Raw genomic sequence first — 20,248 nt, 5'->3', positions numbered from 1 at the left:
CTGATTGAGTAGAGTGGTATTATTTAAGATTAGGGAAGTAAATTTGATACCTTTATTTTGTATTGTATGATAGTTAAGGAACCCCAATGAAGATAAACTGAGTGAGTTCTGGGTAGACTTCAATGCAGTCAGTCAGTCTATCACCATGTATGTAGCTGATGAAGACACAGGATCAGAAGAGGTATGGATAAACGAAACGCTGTGATTCGAACAATTTTTCTTTTAAGAATGTCTAATTACATAAAATAGCAAGAAATCTTTCTAGAATCACGATCAAAGTCAGAATGAAAAGTCTTTGTACATTTTAAGATAGCTTTCTCCATGTACTCACTGATAATGTCTTGCAGCTCTCCTTGCTTCATTCATTTCTTTTTTAACCTTTCACCAAAAAATGCATTTAGACATTATTCTAAGAGGTATATGGTGCTATAATGTTCTATAACTATTAGCATGTGATGTACATGTAGATGTAGATGGCTTTAGTAGAAAACTAAAACCACATCTAAAGACAAATTTAATCCTAAATACGTTTTGTTCTGTTTTATTGTAAGCCTTTTCAAAGTATATTTGTCATTACATTGAGCATCATCAGAGTGATTATGTTGCGTATTATAGATTTCTGCTTTGTAATCAGTATTTTTGTTGTTGTTGATGTTGTTATCATTGTCATTGTTTTATTCTTTGTCGTCGTCAATATCATCATCCTTATCACTACTATTACCTTCACCTTCAGTTATGTGACATAATTTGATTGATCCTCCGCAGCATTCTGTGGTTTTTGTATATTTGAAAATCATCTGTTTTCTCTGTAGGAGGGTGGTTTGTGGGAAACGGTGACCTTCTCCAAAGATAAAGTCAAGGAGTACCTCGTAAATGGTAAGTCCCTGGGGGCTGTGAATGATTGCCTAATTTATGCGCTTTTTCTCCAGGATGAAGAATGTTGGATGTAAAGCTCTATAGTCTGTTGAGATCCAAAATGTGTTAACTCATACACTTTTCTACAGAATTGATGTAGTTCATGCTCTCACTGAATACATTAGCATCTGTGAAATGGACCTGTTGACCATTTATAGCAGTTTAAACTGCCTATAGATCTGGTAAAAACTGGACAATTTTATTAAAATCCCAAACTTTATTTATTGAAGATAGCAAGAGAAAGCATGTAAGGAATTCAAGCCAAGGCTGCTGCCTCAATACACAAGACAGTACAAGACGGAAAAATAATGGTACTCTTAATTATACATGTTCAGAAGAAAATGAAAACAAAACAAGATAAACATTCAATGGAAAGAATAAGAATGAAAGGAAAGAAAAATATACAATTTGCGGGATTCATGTGGTTTCAGTTTGAACAAAGTCTGCTGAGAGTCAAAAGGGCATTAACTTATCATGCTCTCTTTGCTTTCTGCAGACAAAATGCTTTATATGCATGCTTTTGTCCTGCAGTAAAACTTAACCTCATGTCTTTGACAATGCTTTGCATGCAGAAGATGAGAAAGGTCACATGAACCTTGTCATCAACCTAACGGAGCCTCCTTCATCAATCCTCGCTTCCTGTGGTAAGGACAGCAGAACGGCTACGATCGTATTCAAGCCCAGGACAGACCTGGCAGACGCCCTGGCTACCTCCATCGGACTGGAGAAAAACGCTGCTCCAGTCGAGGTAATTAAATGCTCTTTTTGTGACCTGGGGATACTACCTGTAGGCCGACTGGAAAATAAAACTTAATGATCTTTGTACTGCTTTTTGATATCTGCCAAATTCTATGAATTAACAAGTAATTAGTTTTATGTTTGGGGATAGTCTTCAAGGACGTTCCTAAGGATCTTATGGTTCTTTATTAGGATCATTTAATGAAACATTACTTCTTTTTTCAACCGTTCCAGTGCATTTCTGCAGGAAACAAAGCACTCCTAAAAAAGAAGTGACCCTGTTTTGATGCTTACAGGTGGTTCTAGCTTACATTTATGTTTTGGCTTTTCCTGAAAAGGTAGTGAACATGGTAGATATCGTGGCGCAAGCGCAGAACTTTGGAATGATGTTGTCATGTCGCAGTTCACTATGTCAACGTGACAATCGAAAATCCCATTAATTTCTTCTATATTTTAAATAAAAGTTTACCTGTTTATTTTGTTTTATCCTCTGTGAAGTTCAAGATCATGTCATGTTTGCTTTTTAGTAAAGTACTAGCTATAATGCTCTTGCCTTTATGAACCCACTCTAACCTTAAATACGAACAACCTGTTTTTTTTCCTTTCAATTTAGTTACAGTCCATTAGATTTGATGGATATGAATGTTTTAATCTACAGGTTATGAACACTTGGGCAGTATTGATGCTGGTAGATGAGATGTGCTACGTACTTTCAAATGTAATCTGATTTTGAGGTTATGGACAGGCATATGCTGTAGCGATCAATTCCTGGCAGTTGTTCCTTTTATTCTGTAACTTTTCATTTGTTATAAGTGCATGCCGATTTGGATAATCGCTTGATTGCCACAGAACAATAGGCACAGGTTAAAGATACACTTGAGTTCTGGTAAAAAAAGAAAATGAATTCTCACAGAATCTAACGAAACTTACACTGAATGTTCAAGATTACAAATAAATGTCATGTGCCAAACAATTTTGGAAGAAAATGTATACTGGCTGAGTAATGAGCATAGAAAGATAAGGAAATCAGGGTAGTACTAGCCCCGACACCATGTGTGTTGTCCCATATACATCTTTCTGTGTAAGTGATTGTTACTTTACCAAGACTCTGCCAAATTTATGATGATTTTGATGACTCCAGAACCTTGCATTACACACCATTACTTACATGCTATATCGTCCCTGTTTTCACGAAGTGACGGTAGTGAGGAAAATCGTAACGCAAAGTGAATGCAATTATTTTTCACTACCGTCACTTCGTGAAAACAAGGAATTAGGACGATATGATCAACTTTTCTGATCCATTCCACACCTTTTCTTTCACAATGCAATCGCATTACCAGAACTCAAGTTTATCTTTAACAGAAGAATCGCTTTGTACGACACAATATCTCTTCTAAATTACTCATTTGCAGTCGTGATTAGCTATGTAGCAATTTCGTTAACACAGTCTGGGGGGTGTTTCACAAAGATCCTAAATTCGAACTTAACGCGAAGTTGGAATTAACAATTATGGAAAGCCTTTAGCATCTATGAAAGTATATTGTATAAGCTATTTTAATAGGCATAAAATTTTGATCAAAATCATTTATATTTTCTATTATCAAGAAGATTTTATGTTCTTGATTAAACGTCTTAAAATATTAGAATTTTCACTTTTTAATATATATTTTTTTAAGGCTACAAACGGTTCTCCATAATTTTAAAGCCCAACTTCGAGTTAAGTTCAACTTAGGATCTTTGTGAAACACCCCCCCCCCCTGAATAGATAAGTTTTAAGTTTTTGAATGATCGATGAATGATATGATGATAATTGCCCCTTTTGCACCTAGAGGGTTAACTTGCCATATGAGTTTGTTTAGAACAGCGATAGTATATGGTCCGATAGAAAGAACACAAGTGAGCTTTATGGAAAGGTTGGGTCTGGAAGAAACTGATGGAAGTGGTTTTAAGAGAAATGGATTGAGATGGATGGGTCATGTGTTGAGAAGGGAAGATGATGAACCTGTGAAAAGAGCGTGGGATCTAGAAGGAAAGGAAGACCAAAGTCATCATGGAAAGTTATGGTGAAGAAAGAAAGCACTGAGGTTGGTCTGTTTAAATGAGAAGGATGCTTGAGATAAGAAAAAGTGGAGGGATTGAGTGTCATCATGGTGCAAATGTCAGTAACCCCTCGTTTAAAAAGAGAAAATGCTGACTTTGATAAATGATGATGATGATAATGATAATGAAAATAGGGGATATTTGCCCTTTTGCACATAAATGGTCAACTTGTGCAACACATTAGATATGACTGTAATTTATCTTTACAAACTTCACCATCATAATCATCTTGTAAGAGCTCAATGAGTCATATATGATGGCTGTGTAGATCAAGGAGTCGATAGCTTAAACTGTGAAGACCTCTTTAAATTATACATCTTACCAACCGTATCCTAAATCTTTGTAAGGTTTGGTTTTGATTGACGCTGTCTCTTTTTCACAGACACCATCATCGTCTCGTAGGAGCTCGGTGAGTATAGATCAATGTGTTGGTGACCCATGCTGGAAAAAATACTAGCTTGGGGCTGAGTGATATGCCCCAGTCCTTGCACAATGACTATGTTGATGTTGGAGTCAGTGATGTAGATTGTTCTTCTCTTCCAATTGTAAATCTTTATTTACTTTTTCAAGGTTTTAGCTTCACTGCATGTTGTTTCTCTTCCACAGACACCATCATCATCTCGTAGGAGCTCTGTGAGTAAAATCAATGTGTTGGTGAACCGAGCTAGAAACACTAGCTGGGGGCTGAGTAACATGCCACAGTCCTTCAACGACGGCTACGTAGACGGTGGAGCCAATCATGAAGCGCAACCAGAGAAGGCTGCAAGACCATCTGGGGTAAGAAGTGAAATAGAAAAATAATGACTTGACTTACTTTGACTTAAGCCGTCCATACCATCACTGGGATGTAACCAAACATGAAAAAATATCTGAATAATCTTTGCTTGCTAGATAATTAAAACATGAATATTTATTGTTCAGGATTCACATGCCAATGAGGCTAAGGCCACTCCGGTCAGACGGAAGATATCAATACCTCTGGTTGCCATGATAACACCTACCAGGACATCCCTCCATTCTTCAACTTCTGGGGTCTCCTCTGTAGACAGGACTCCTCAGAGCAAAGCAACAAAGCAAGGTAGGTCTATTTTGAACAGATGACACCCACTCCTCCACCCCCTTCTCCCCTCCTCCGCCTTCCCCTTCTCCTCCTCCTCCCCCTCCTCCCCCATCTCCTCCCCCATCTCCTCCCCCTCCTCCCCCTCCTCCTCCTCCCCCATCTCCTCCCCCTCCGCCTCCCCCTCCTCCCCTTCGCCTCCCCCTCCTCTCCCTCCCCCTCCTCCTCCTCCCCTTCACCACCTCCCTCTCCTTCCTCCTCCCCTTCTCCCCCTCCTCTCCCTCCTCCTCTCCTCCCCCTCCTTCTCCTCCTCCCCCTCCTCATCCTCCTCCCCTCATCCACCCTCTTTTCCTTCCTCTTCCCCTCCTCTTCCCCTTCTCCTCCCCCTCCACTTCCCCTTCTCCTCCCCCTCCACTTCCCCTTCTCCTCCCCCTCCACCCTCTTTCACCTCCTCTTCCCCCTCCTCTTCCCCCTCCCCTTCTTCCTTCCCTCTTCCTCTTCCTCTCCCTCCTTCTCCCCCTCCTCCTCCCCCTCTTTCTCCTCCTCTTCCCCCTCCCCTTCTTCCTTCCCTCTTCCTCTTCCTCTCCCTCCTTCTCCCCCTCCTCCTCCCCCTCTTTCTCCTCCTCCTCTTCCCCCTCCTCCTCTTCCCCTTCCTCCCCTTCCTCCTTCCCACCTCCCCCTCCTCTTTCCTTTCCATCCCATCCCACCTCTTTACATTCCCCCATCCCTAACCCTCCTCTCCTCTCTCGCCTCACCTCCCCTCTCCACTCTCTCTCCCCCCTTCAGAAAAATTCGCCCATGCACTGTAGGTTGATCTTCATATGACCCTTTTATGTCAAATGCTCTGTCCATATACAAATCATTGATACTGAATCTACCAGCACAATCTCTGATCATGGTTCAACTATAGATTAGAACCATTAAATATATTTTTAGAGTTATTGAAATCTACTAAATCTAATATATTTATCTGATACTTAATAATCTATTGTTGTTTGTCACAAATCTAAAATGAACAAGACAAATTGGGAAATGAGGGGTGAGTAAAAATAGACAGGGCATTATTATTATTTTATCGTTACCAAGAAGTCGTACTTGGCCTCTCATTGAACATTTTGAACAATGGATGACTAGCTCGAACTTTCAGAGGATAGAAAACAAAAATAATTTAAAGACCTCCACATGCTTGTTTATTTTACTGAGAGTATTTCATATGAACTTTTCAAAATGGATAAATATTAATTTATTGAATTTAATAGACTGGAAAGAACGAAACACCGTAGATTAATTAAAAATAGAAGAGTATTGAACATGCAAACATTTAAGAACAAACTTTCTTGGTAACTACCTTCTTTCATATTTCCATAAGAAATCGAAATTCATGGTTTTGTTTACTCCAAGAATTTTTTTTTGTTGTAAATTGGATTGCTATTTGACTTAAAGGGATCGTTTAACAATGTTAAATCTGAGATACACGGCCCTACGTGTTATCGGTGTCTGTGATATGGTGTAATATTGAAGCCCTAAAAAAATTGCGCTTGAAAATGATCAAGAAGTGCCTCAAAAAAGTAAATATCTTTGAGTGACCGGTTTTACCATACTCGTTTTCCCCATTAAACTGTAGTGTTATGAAAACCGTCAGGCGAACGGTTTTCAAAATTTGTAATTCCAATCATAAATATCTTGATAATCAGACGGGCGATCGGCTTGTAAAAGGCATGGGGTTCCTGACTGACCTAAAGGTTTATAATTATCATTGCATCATGAGCTAAATCCAGAATTTTGTTTCAGAATCTGAGACAAAGTTACCGGATCCCTTTAAAGGAAATTTCAAAGTCACAAGCAATAAACCCTTGTGCTTGTTACTTGTTACATTATTTATTTTTAACTTATGCTACGGTCACAAAGGTTCGTATGAACGATAATTTTGTACGAATCTCCGTTTTTCCATTGTCTTCCTGAATTTCCATTGTCTGAAAATCATTCGTACGGCGTTCGTAGCAGTTCGTAATGGCATTTGTGACCGAGGCTCAAAAGAGAAGAGTAAAGTATTGCAAAAGAATTGTGTATCAAAAATATTAAGCTCAGCTCTGTTATGAAGGTTAGAGGTCAGATCCAAGCGCTACTCATAAGAAGGATAACAAATAAAAAGTTTGGCACTGATAGTAAGGCAAGGTCATTGAATCCAACCACAGCTCACTCTTAAAACTCTTGTTTTCATCATGTACAGGTTTTGCGCAGCATAGGACACCAACAGGCCACCATGGCAGCACTAAGAAGGTGAAGACTCCCCTTCAGGTAACAGTCGCCGACAAACCCAGCACCTCTGGCACAGACTGCAATGTAGAGCACCCTAGGCCCTTATCAACAACTCCTGCCAAGGTTTCTGTTACAAGGAGCATCGTCATCTGCAACTCACCAGTGGTTCAGCGTGAGGGAGAAGGGGAATCCCCAAGACCTGTGCCTGACTCTCAGGAAGGTGCCGGAGCCGTTTCCCTTGGGATACTACAAGAAGGTGCCGTGCAGAAGAAGATGAGAAGAGGTAAGAGTGGTGTCACGACCGGAGAAGGAGATAGAGACTTGGAGGATCAGTCAAAGATCAGCTCTGCTGCAAAATCATCCAAAGAGAAGAAAGGGTTACAAAATAAGGATCTAGAAAAGGCTTCAAAAAAAGATGGGAAGACAGCTCAAGCTCAGTCCACGAGAAGCAGTAGAGAAGATTCCTGTGAGACAGTTGCCGTAGCAGCTCAAGACATCGCTGACATTCCAGATACCCAGTCCCAGAGCCTTGACAGTGAAGCAAGTCTAGAGAGTCACCAGTCTAAAGGTAGAAAGAAGGGTCGCAAAGCAGCCACCAATCCACCAAGTGAGGGATCGAAGAGGACAACACGTAGCTCCAGAGCTAGCCAGGCACATGGTGCGGACAAGGCTAGTGGTTTGTCTCAGCCATTGCAACCTGAAAGTAAATCTAGGCGTGGGAAGAAGTTCAAGCTCTACTCAGAGACTTCCTTACTGATGGACAGTTCTGAGAGTGAGGACATGAATGGCGGAAGCAAGACGGGAGGGAAGGGGACGAAAGCCAAAAGAGGGAGTGATAAAGCATCTGACACAGTCAGAGAGACAGAAGAACATGCGGTTACAACTTCAAAAGGGAAAGGAGCGCGCAGCAAGAAAGGGAAGAAGAAAGAGGAGAAAGAAGATCTTCAGGTTACAGAAGATCAGCGCTACAAGTCTGACAAGGAAGTAGAAAGTACTCAGATGAGGCCAAAGGGTGCTTCCAAGAAGGGCAGAAATGACATCACCGGACCGCTCATGATAGAGGACAACCTGTCGCAGGACTTTATTGTGCCAAAAGCGACGGTGAAGGGGAAGCCTACTCGTGGGGTCATTGACCTTACAGAAGATAAGATGACCTCTGGTGACTCGATGTATAACCCTGACCCACTTGAAGAGGAAGAGCATTTGACAGCTTGCCTACCACAGATTGACGAGAGGGCTGCTGCTAAGGCATTAGCAGCTGAAAATGCAGGTAGATACAAGATATGCATTTTTCATTTATTAGGTCGAGTAGTTTGTGTATCTAGTGACCCAAGACTTGTTCCAGCAGCAACTTCTCTGGGCTTTATGTCAAAAGTATTGGGTGAGGTAAGGGTTAGGATTACGTATCGTGTTAGGTCCAGGGTTGAAGTCAGGAATTTGGGGGTAATGCAGGAAATTACTGCAGAGCAGTTGTCGCTGGAGCATGTGTTATACAACCCTGTTTCTAGACACTTCACAAAAATGTAGCTGTCGCGTTTAATAGCTGTATGGGTTTTACAAAGATATGTATCGAATTAACAATAAACTTAGTGAATATTTGATACCGGTATTCATAAAATTCTCAACAGCCTTTTTAACGTTTCATTACAAAACTTACATGTAAAATTGTTTGATTTCCTCTTTGAATTTGAGCTGTTCATGATGGATAATCCACATAATCCAGACTCTCCATATTCAGGAACACATCTTATTGTTAATTGGTCCTCTACCTGTTTAGATAGTAAAATTCATAATCATAATTCTCTACTTACATGTTGCACAAATCTGCCTGAAAGAGGTACCCATCAGGTACCATCAATTTCTCGGTTTTTCTTTTAAGTGCTTTCTGCCCTGGGGCACTTCTCAAAATATATAACGGATAGCATATTATTTTATATCTTCTGAAGAGAAAAGATCCTCCTGAGTCAAACATTTTTGACAAATTGAAAATTTTATGTAGCCAATTTGAAAAGCCCATACCTATAGTAATTACAACAACAACAAAAATCACAAATCTTACATTTTTTGTCTGATTATGTTCAAAATTCACCAGTCTACATATCTGATTATTCTGCTTTCCTCTAGAGTAGTTTGCTATCAGAGTTGGATTTCCATTTAAATATAGAATTCAGAATTTAAGATATGACTGTTGACTACTTGATAGTAGTACATGTATATCAGAATCTTAATGGATTGAAAAGGGGATGGTTGCTATAACAAAGTCATTTCAGTATGCCATCTTTTTTTCTACAATAATAGCAGTAATAGCTGGGGAAAAAAAGGAAGTTTGAGAAGAACCTGATAGTTTAAAGTAACCAACCGAATTCCATGCATGATAAAACTTATTTGAAAATTCACATAATATTGCATATTGATTAACATAATCAACTACCCGGTCTTTCATCATACTTTATTATCCAATTATAAGATATCATTCACTTATAAATGGCATAATATCGTCCCTGTTTTCACGAAGTGACGGTAGTGAGGAAAATCGTCACGCAAAGTGAATGCAATTTTTTTTTCACTACCGTCACTTCGTGAAAACAGCGACGATATGATACCCGTACTTTTAGTAAAACGTATTCAAACTTTGATGTCTACATGTAAGAGAATTACATATCAGCACTTTCACATATTAAGTTGCATAATCTGATACCTGTTTGAAATTCATTCTTTGATGTTTAATAGACATAGCAGACACTCGTTGCATGTTAAGTAGCATTATCCGATACCCAGTTATGCAGTTGTACTTTGGCATCTCATAGAGAAAGCGGGTACCTAACCCCATGTTCAGCGGCCCGATGATGAATTCCTCTTTTGCTGTTTAAAGGGATCGTTTAACAATGTTAAATCTAAGATGCACGGCCCTACGTATTATCAGTGTCTGTGATATGTTGTTATATTGAAGCCCTAAAAAAATTGCGCTTCAAAATATCAAAAAGTGCCTCTAAAAAGTAAAAACCTGTGAGTGAACGGTTTTTACCATACTCGTTTTCCACAATAGACTGTAGTGTTATGAAAACCATTTGGCAAACACAAAATTTAATTTAGATTTTCAATCATAAAAATCCTGTTAATCAGACAGGCGATCAGCTTGTAAAAGTCATGGGATTCTTGACTGGCCTAAAAGTTTATAATTATCATTGCAGCATGAGCTAAATCAAGGATAAAAAAAAGAGGATCTAATACAAAGTTACCGGATCCCTTTAAGAGGGAATTCATGCACTGAGCGTGTGTAATTGCATTATTTGATACTCGTTAATGAATTTCTACCTTGCTATTTAAAACTTGGCTTTTATTTGGTGGCATAATTGATATCTTCTCAAGGTCTTGTAATGTAATTTGAGAGAGATTAAGACAACCTTCCTTCTTTTTCTAGGTCTTTGCGTTTTATGACCTTGAAATCTTTTTTGCATGTCTCAAAATAATTCACCTAACAAAATTTTTTCGAAACAGCAGTGACATAAGAAGGTGTTATATACCTCTCTTTAGTATGTTGAATAAATCTACCGGTAGTCATGATAATATCGAATATTTAGAAGCGCTAAAAACAATAAGTACCATAGTGCTTACAAATACAAATACATGTATATGAAGAGAGGTACCTAACCCCATGTTCAGCGGCCCGATGATGAATTCCTCTTTTGCTGTTTAAAGGGATCGTTTAACAATGTTAAATCTAAGATGCACGGCCCTACGTATTATCAGTGTCTGTGATATGTTGTTATATTGAAGCCCTAAAAAAATTGCGCTTCAAAATATCAAAAAGTGCCTCTAAAAAGTAAAAACCTGTGAGTGAACGGTTTTTACCATACTCGTTTTCCACAATAGACTGTAGTGTTATGAAAACCATTTGGCAAACACAAAATTTGATTTAGATTTTCAATCATAAAAATCCTGATAATCAGACAGGCGATCAGCTTGTAAAAGTCATGGGATTCTTGACTGACCTAAAAGTTTATAATTATCATTGCAGCATGAGCTAAATCAAGGATAAAAAAAAAGGATCTAATACAAAGTTACCGGATCCCTTTAAGAGAGAATTCATGCACTGAGCGTGTGTAATTGCATTATTTGATACTCGTTAATGAATTCCTACCTTGCTATTTAAAACTTGGCTTTTATTTGGTGGCATAATTGATATCTTCTCAAGGTCTTTTAATGTAATTTGAGAGAGATTAAGACAACCTTCCTTCTTTTTCTAGGTCTTTGCGTTTTATGACCCTGAAATCTTTTTTGCATGTCTCAAAATAATTCACCTAACAAAATTTTTTCGAAACAGCAGTGACATAAGAAGGTGTTATATACCTCTCTTTAGTATGTTGAATAAATCTACCGGTAGTCATGATAATATCGAATATTTAGAAGCGCTAAAAACAATAAGTACCATAGTGCTTACAAATACAAATACATGTATATGAAGAGAGGACAAAAAATGTACAGTCTCACATGAAGTAGATCACGTAGATCACTGGGGAAAGAGGTAAGTTTTGAAGGATCTTTTGAAGGTGGCAAGACAGGTAATATGGAAAGAGGGATGCTGTTTCAAGTCTTTGATGCAGCTACTGCAAGAACGTTTTTCAGCTGTTGAAAGTCTAGATTTGGAAATGATAAGTCTACATGTGTCCGTTGCTCCTTAAGTACGGGTGAAGTATGAGTTCTAGACCCTAGGCCAAAGTTTCAAGTTTCCTTCTTTCTATAGCACACAAAACAGTTTATAGACAGACTTAGAGCTCGGACAGCATGGTGACATGTCTTAAAATCAATGAATCTACGAAATACTCCATAAATTGAGGAGATGATAATTACAATTACGGACTACATGGTTTACATGAGAGGTCAATTCGAACATAGTATCAATGCTACACCAAGATATGTAATTTTAGGGGAGACAGGAATTAATTGACCATTTTACATTAAGCCATACATCTGATATGTATTGCAGATGACGACCAGAAGAACAAAAGGCCAAGAACTCAGTTTTGGTACTATTCAGTCATCTGATTGGTCGAAATTGGAGTCGTGATTTGAGCCATGCCCGCCTAACGGTCAATAGTTAAGGAGAAAGATGCCCGCCCCGCCGCGCCTCAGGGTCGTATCAGGATGTACATTGTAAGGTCCCATTGAGCCAATAGAAACGGTCATGCCTCTCATAGCAGTCAATATATCTACATGTATACCGTGGTCTAGTGGAAGTGTTACTAGACTGTGGATCACATGGTTAGCGATTCAAGTCCTGCCGCTGCACTAATGTCCTTTGGCAAGACATCAATCTACATTTGCCACTCTCCACTTTTACTATTTGATTATTTCAGAGTACTGTGTCCCCAGCTCAGCTCCAGAAGAAAGATGTGCCTCTTCTCAAGACAGAGACGAGATTATACCAGACTCTCAGCCAAAGAAAAACTCCTTCAGAAGAAGGTATTTTTTAATCATTTAACCCCTTGAATACAACCTTAAGATAGAGTTTAGTATCAGGCCTTGACTTGTATACAATTTGCGATTAGCTGAAACGATTGTAAATTAAAATATATTACAACCCTGTACTCAAGGACTTGTGATCAGTTCAGATCAATAGCTGCTCTTTGTAAGACAGGGCCCAGGATTATGTGATTTCTTTATGAAGGAAAATACAAAGAAGATACCAGGAGGAGATTATACCAGACTCTCAGCCAAAGGAATAATACTTTAGAAGAAGGTATTTCTTTAAATTTATCCCTTGAATACAATTGTAAGGTAGAGTTTAGTACTGGGCCCTGTGCTGTAATGTTTGTGAGCAGCTCAAACGATTGGGAATTAAAATAAATTGCAACTCAGTATTCAAGAGTTAGGACTTTGCAAGTTTGATCTTGATTGGAGGACTTATGATCAATACAGATCAATTGCTGCCCTTCGTAAGACAGGACACGGCCCAGGATTGTATGATTGCATTGTGAAAGAAATTTAAAGGCTGTCTGTATTAGTTTGGCTAGGAGGGATAAGACTACCCAGGGTGGTCACTGACAGGTGGCTATCTCATCAACTCAGCTCTCAATTAACATAGAAAAAGAGGATCATGGGGGACCAATGGTCACCGATTAGGCATTGTTTTCTATATAGAGGAAGGAAGAAGCTAAAATTAGTACAGTGGGGCTTTAAAGAAGTTACCAGCAAAGGTTGATTATGTAGTATATTAGAATTGAAATATGTTTCAATGTTTTGGAATGTTTGTGATTAATCACAAACTGATTCAATATTGCTGAAATTACATGCAAGTTCTTGCATTCCTCTTTAAATTATACAGGTTAAATGAATGAAGAAGTGTTGTTTGTATGCCATCGGATGCCAGCATGCCTATTATATTCATGAGTCTGCATTATCTTTACTTTACAGTGGCAGATTCCCAAGTCCTTTGCTGAGTGATATCACAGAGGAAAGTACAATGAGTAAAGGTAGCAGTGGGCCCAAACTTGGTATGTACAGGAAGAGGGTTATCCATACTGTTGTGAGGGGGAGAGGGGTGGGGGTAATATAATCTAAAAATATGACCTAGCAACATAACAACAACAACAACAGCAATAGCAACACAACACAGTTACCTCATCTTCCGGGTGCATTTTGGTAGTACATTTGAAAGAGGAGGGGGAGGGTGCACATTTTTCTTTTGTGTATTTAATTATGCCACAGGTCAGTTGTGCCCCAATCTACCTGTCATACACAGTGAAACCGGATAAGCAACTACCTGTATAGAAAGACCTTCCTGTTGATAAAGACCCCATTTTCTGTTTCCCTTGAATAATTTGTTTCTCTGAAATGTGTTTGAAAGGAACCTGTAGATAAAGACAACCTGCTTTTTAGAAAGAACATGTTTCTCATCTGCCTTGACCAGATACACAGGTTTCTCTATGAAAGCACATCGAGGTTTTTATTTGACAATTCCATTAAAAACATGCTCTGGCACATCATGAAACATACTTGATAGTTTAATAAACGTTTATTGCATGCTAATCTTTTCTTGCTTTTATTTTTCCCTTTTGCAATACAGGAAAACGCTTTCAATCTCCTCACACTTCCAGTCAGTCAGAAGATGCCTCTGAGCCCATCGTCATAAAGAGTAGAACCAAGCCGGAGACTGCCAAAGCAGATTCTACCTCCATGAATCAAGACGAGAAAGACCCCTATGACTTTGTAGATTCCTCTACTGTCAGTAGTTTACCAGTTGCCTCGAGGAATACTCCTCCAAAGGGTGGTGGAGGTGATGCAGATAGTGCAAAAGCGGCGAAAAAGCAGGGTGGAAAGGCAGCTGGAGCCAAAAAGGGAAAAAGTGGACATCCTGTGACTGCTTGCCAAGATGTGGGAGTTGGAGAGAGCAGCCAGGATGATTTTGCGATCCACAGTCACACGTTTGGATTCAAGAACAAGGGGAACAGTAAGAGTCAAAGCAGGGATCAAGGTAAAAGCCAGCGATCCGCCAAGGGCCTGAAGACGTCACCAGAGTCGGACCATCGCCAGGAAACTACTGGGGCTGAGGATGATGATCTAATGGCACTTGAGAAACCTCGCCAGTCGTCCAGGAGAAAGATGAAAGGAAAACTGGACAGTGATGATGCGTACGTTCGGCGTGTTCAGAGAGAAACAAAGGAGCTTGCAGAGTTTGCTAGTCGGATGCAGGACCAGGAAGAGGAGTTTCCTGACATCGAGGTCGCAAGAGATGTAGCCCGTGTGACTGAAGCTTATGAGGACACCAATATCTCTACCTTTGTGAAGTCTGTCATGAAGAGCCTCCCTAAGCATAGGAAAAATAAGGATATCCTCAAAAATGCCACCCATGGAGAAGGAAAGATCTTTGACCGATTGGACAAGGGTCAGGATGGTGAGGTAGATGTAGAGGCAACCCATGCAGAAAAGGAAGATCTAGAGGATGCTGAAGAACACACTCATCATCGCAGCAGGCGAAGCTCCTCAGACTCTAGAAATAGAAGTTTGAAGTCCATGTCAAGAAGTCGGGATGCTGAAATAGGAGATGAACAGGAAACTTCAAAGCCTTTAAAGAAGAAAGTAACTTCTCATGCTAATGCCTCAAGAGGAGAAGTACTGAAAGTAGCCGAGGACAAGTCTTCAGGAAAGTCCACCAGAAGAGCTAGTAGGGAATCTATTAAAGGTGATGAGAGCCTTACTGAAGGAGAGATAAGCGTGGACGACATGGTCAGTGCACACATGGAAAGCATCTTAGGGAACAGGTCAGGTAGCGTAAAGGAGAGTGCTTCAAGAAAAGCTGATGGGGATAGAGTCAAAGAGAGAAGAATGGTTTCACATATGGACGAGCTTGAAGTGAATGATGAGGTTCTGAGGCGTGCAGAGGACAGCATCTCTAGACGGAGTAAGATGATTGTGGCATTAGAGCACAGCAGTGTTGACCTGAGTGACACTGAACAAGATAAGGAAGTAGAGAAGATACAGAGAAAGAGATCTGTAGAAAGGGAGGTGTCCCACACATCCGATGGTGCAGGCAAAAGGGCCAAGCGATCATCAATGTCTTCCATCCCAGGAGATCAGGCTCCTCGTGCTCCCACGACCAAGGTTCAGTCTTCGACAGGTCACAAAGAAAGGCAATCAAAAGACAATCAACCCAGATTGGACCAATCAGATGATGGAGACGTGTATGATTATGAACCTGACCTGGAAAGGATTCAAGCATCCAAAAAAAAGACCAGGCGAGATAAATCTGAACAGCAGAAGGACAGTTTCACCCAGAAAAGCAAGACCATGAAACCAAAGACCACTATTGATGATACCCCTATGTATTCTGCCAAGAACAGAAGAAGCATGAAGGACAGTGTAGACCTAGAAGAGGCACGGTCAGGAAGGGTCAAACCCAAGACAGTGATCACCGCACTTGACGAGACGAAAAGGTCAGCAGCGAAGGTGTCCAAGGACAGCAGGAGACACTTTGGATCTCAGATTGAGGAGTCGGATTCAGAAGAGATCATGGAAACGGAAACCACCACCTCTCCTGACGACACCTCTACCGTTGTATCAGTGGCGAGTTTCAGCAACATGTGCAAGGTTTGTGATCTTAATCTTTAATCATCAAATTTATGATCGTTTTGTCTATGTAAATCAAGATGTACATTAAACTTAATAGCGCACGTTTTTCCTTTCGCTTGATGCGTCTGTTTCAAGCTTGGAATCAAATTTGATCTGAAAAATGAGAATGAGTACATGATATTTAAGTATTTACACATGGACTGTTCTTCAGTGCATTTTACCCCTTTAAACTCTTGTAGCAAGTTTGTTTGTAGACAGAACCAGGGTTAGAATAAAAAAAATCCTCATAACTATCTTTAGTAGATGTGGAGTTAGCAAAAATACAATGTATGTATAGTATGTAGCTATTAATATTTTTATTGCACGATATGACAGAAACAATTTCATTTGATAAATTGGGACCTAATACATTTAGAGCAGTTTTTTAATACTCCCCATACACGTACATGCCGAACATTTAAAACAAAGTATACATGTGCCTTATGTAATTGTGTGGTTGAAACATAATATACGTTCTTGGTATTTCATTCATTATGCTTTTAATATTTATATCTGATGGACCATTTGTATTCAGACACTTCTTGTAAACAAATATTAATAAAATATGAAGATTTACTGCATGTTCTTTACATGAAAAGTCAAAAGATCTATTGTAGATGTGAACTTAGTACATACATGTACGTGTTACTTGTACTTGGAATTTTTGAATTTTTGTGCAATATTGACTTTGTTTGACCTGAAAGCTTGCCTTGGGCTTGGATGACTAGTAATAGCCTATTTTTTTTCCAGTGAATTTCATTCACAAATGTAGTTCACAGGATGCTAAAAAGTAATACAAAATTTTGATTAAATTTGATACATTGAAAAATGAGTTTATCAAAAGCGTAGTTTGTGTCATTTATATATAAATTATTATTATTATTATTATTATTTTTTTTTTTTTTTGGGGGGGGGGTTAAAGTTATGCATACAACTACATGTATATGTACAAAAAAAAGTTCGGAGAAAGAGACAGGAAATGTTTGTGTGATTCTTTTTTCCAGGACTTGTTAAAATCATCTGGCAAAGGGATTGCTGCAGGCCGTAAAAGGCGAAACGTACAGACAGTAGATTACAGAGAGTCAGAAGAGTGAGAAACTTTGCCTTTCTTTGAACCTTATTCTTACCTTCGCAAGTTGTTTACATCCATTGTATTTGTAAATATGGGGAATGATTAGCCAGCCCACACATTTACATATGCAATAAATTTGTCATTATTATTATTTCATGTATTTTCTTTGTTATTTTGTTGAAATATACTATGCATTGTTGAATTCACATCCATTCACATACATTCTCTTGTCTATTGTAGGAGATATTTTAAGGCGGAATTGATCGCATGTTCTTATGACAACAATAATGTTTTTTGTTAGTGATGTTAAGTTAAAGGTTTTAAGCCAAACCACAAAATGTGGAATTAGTGTCCTGAAAGGCTTATACTGTGTCTCGCCAGTAATAGTCCCTGTACTACTTGCTTCCCTTTCACCATTCATTTTGATAGCTCCTATAGTGGCTCTGACGATCGTCTTGACCTTCAAACACCTGGTAGATCTACAACAAAGACAGCATGTGAGGTATGTAGGTGCACATGTACATTGTGCAATTCAGTGAATAAGCAACAATTCGTAGATATGATCTGCACATGGGCAGACAAGCCAATTTTAATATTAGTATGCATATGATCCTTTGGGACCTTAGTGGGGTTAATATGGGTGTGTGATATTCTTTCAGAACTACTATAATGGCTACATTTATATTGCACAAATGTACATGTACCCTCCCAGGGGATGCTTAAGGTCCTTCCTGAAAATACTACCATTATGCTGGCTTTGGCCAAACTGTTACAAGCTACTAAAAATATACATGGAATAACTTCCTACCCACTTACTACCCCATGGTTGAGACAGGGAAATTTCGATTAAAATCTTGCCAAAGATCTAATAGCCATAGCTGAGCATGAGATAATTATATGATGTATATACTATCACTATACTATATACGTTTCGTAACAGGTTTTCAAATGACGGATTTAAAATTGTATTATTATTCTGCCACTTTTTGGTAATCTATGTATATATATTTTTTCAAGTCAATATATTAACATGTTAAAAAAAAATTTGTCATTATTTTGAGGGATCCACATTTTACAAGCCCTGCTTTTCAGTGGATCCCTCCATTTTCACAGGTTTATCTTAAAAAACTTTTTAAAAAACCCATTACACTGGATATTTATGAATACTTTCTACTTCATATTAAACTTTAAACCATGTAAAATGTATTATATCATTGAATGTTGAATTGTATATGTGATTTCTTGTCAAAATTACTGTTCTGTTGGAAAAATAAAAATAAAACTGAAGCAGAAACTGGAACTGAATATCTATCACACTGATTCATCTCAGAAACCAACTAGAGACATCTATGAGTACCGAGAGGAAACGAGCTCCTGCTGCACAGCATCCTTCATCGAAGATGCCATCAGTGAACGTAGCTGGCTGGCCGACAGACCCAAACAGAAGGTGTCCACCTACTCCAAGTCAAGGCGGGAAGTCTTCGGCCTCACCAAGCTCACACAGAACCTGGACACTGTGAAGAAACCCAGACAGAAGCCCCAAGTCAAGGTACTAGTAAACGGATATATGCCAGTCTTGTCAATAGCAATGAATGTTAAGCCATTGCCCGATAGAACCGGGCACCACTTCTATAGAGCCAAAGGGGAAAGGTAGTTCAAATCAATTTCATTCAACTTTAATTTATTGTCCAAAATTGGAAATTTGTTTTGCTTACATTTTACAAACGTACAATGTGAGGAAAACAAATTTCCAATATTGGACAATAAACTGTTCAGTATTCAACGGGCAAATTTCCATAAAGAGGGTGGCGGGGGTTGGGAGGAGATGGATTATTTGAAATATTACATATTGGGTCATAATTAGTGTAACTAGAACAAAGACAGATTAGACAAAGATCACAATTAACCTCCACACTTAATAAGCCTAGACACCAGAGCTAATTTTGTGTGTGTCTTATCCAATTAATCAAAATATGAGTTACAGTGGATGTAAGCACAGATGGAAAAACAAGATTGATCAATTGTAGTGGTACAAAATGTTATAGAGGAAACAATACATCTTGTTGGATGACCAGAAGCTAGAGGAATCTTGACTAAAAGGTTCGATGCCAGCCTATTTCTTGATGTCAACCTGGCCTTTGTGTTTTCCTGTTGATGATTTCAACATACTGTAATGCCAATGCTCCTAAGGAAAGAAAATCTCTTGAGCACTGTTGATAAGACATGGGACTGTTGTGACTTATAAAAAGAAATGGCCACTGTAATACTGTATTAAAAAGAGGATTGAGTCTGCATTTGGTTGGAGGACTTCTAATCAATCCAGATCAATCGCCAGTCTTTATAAGATATGGCCCTGGTCTGCATTTAAACGTGGCCTAAAGTCTTTGATTTATTGTTGATGAATGCCGCAGAATGCCAATGCTCCAAAGAAAAGGAAATCCGTGAGTTCTAAAGAGGCGGAAGAAGAGGAACTCCCTCTGTATTACTATGCAGAAGAGGAACAGGAGGCTAAGAAAGCAAAGAAACAGACCAAGAGAGGGACCCAAGGGAAAGAACATGATGACGTTGATAGAGTGCCTTCCCGCCATGAACCATTGTCCAAAAAGGTAATACAGAACATGGTCACTATGTAATACCTCTGTCACCCCATTGAGACCGACTGAATAAACACATTATTACATTACTCTAAATTACCATAAATTGATTAACTTGAAGTTGGCGTCGAACCTGTTTTGCGGTTAGGATGATGGGTTCTTGGGTAGCTCCTGTATATGCCTCTGTCGAATGCTCATGATGCTTGCTCTAAAATTGCATATTGTATTAAGGGAGTGATTTTATTAGGGATGCGTACGCCATATAATAACAAATCCATGTTTGTTTTTATGCCTCCGCCACCGAAGGTGGTGCCGGAGGCATCATGTTTTCGGGTTGTCCGTCCGTACGTCCGTCCCGTTTGACCGTTATCACAATATCTCAAGAACCATTTAAGATTTAAA

General features: G+C 39.1%; 1 protein-coding gene across 1 annotated transcript; it reads left to right on the top strand.

Moving 5' to 3' along the window:
- The first annotated feature begins 71 nt into the window (after window positions 1-71).
- Window positions 72-17,274, top strand: LOC100888652 (G patch domain-containing protein 8). The gene is made up of 10 exons (XM_030983625.1): window positions 72-181; window positions 813-876; window positions 1,488-1,663; window positions 4,363-4,533; window positions 4,678-4,834; window positions 7,044-8,342; window positions 12,430-12,535; window positions 13,487-13,566; window positions 14,139-16,159; window positions 17,185-17,274. Exons 1-10 carry the CDS (start codon window positions 146-148, stop codon window positions 17,272-17,274), a joined length of 4,200 nt encoding a protein of 1,399 aa, XP_030839485.1. The 5' UTR covers window positions 72-145.
- Window positions 17,275-20,248: the final 2,974 nt, after the last annotated feature.

The sequence above is a fragment of the Strongylocentrotus purpuratus genome, unplaced genomic scaffold, assembly GCF_000002235.5.
Source record: "Strongylocentrotus purpuratus isolate Spur 01 unplaced genomic scaffold, Spur_5.0 spur5_scaffold_13, whole genome shotgun sequence".
NCBI classification, from domain to species: domain Eukaryota; kingdom Metazoa; phylum Echinodermata; class Echinoidea; order Camarodonta; family Strongylocentrotidae; genus Strongylocentrotus; species Strongylocentrotus purpuratus.
This window is presented reverse-complemented; position numbering and strand designations above follow the sequence as displayed.

What these genes read in the sequence shown, in the direction of transcription:
- LOC100888652 (XM_030983625.1), top strand. Translation starts at nt 146, where the DNA reads ATGTATGTAGCTGATGAAGACACAGGATCAGAAGAG. An exon ending in CAAGGAGTACCTCGTAAATG is followed by an intron (nt 877 to 1,487) that starts GTAAGTCCCTGG and finishes CTTTGCATGCAG; the next exon opens with AAGATGAGAAAGGTCACATG. An exon ending in GTTTCAGCAACATGTGCAAG is followed by an intron (nt 16,160 to 17,184) that starts GTTTGTGATCTT and finishes TCTTTTTTCCAG; the next exon opens with GACTTGTTAAAATCATCTGG.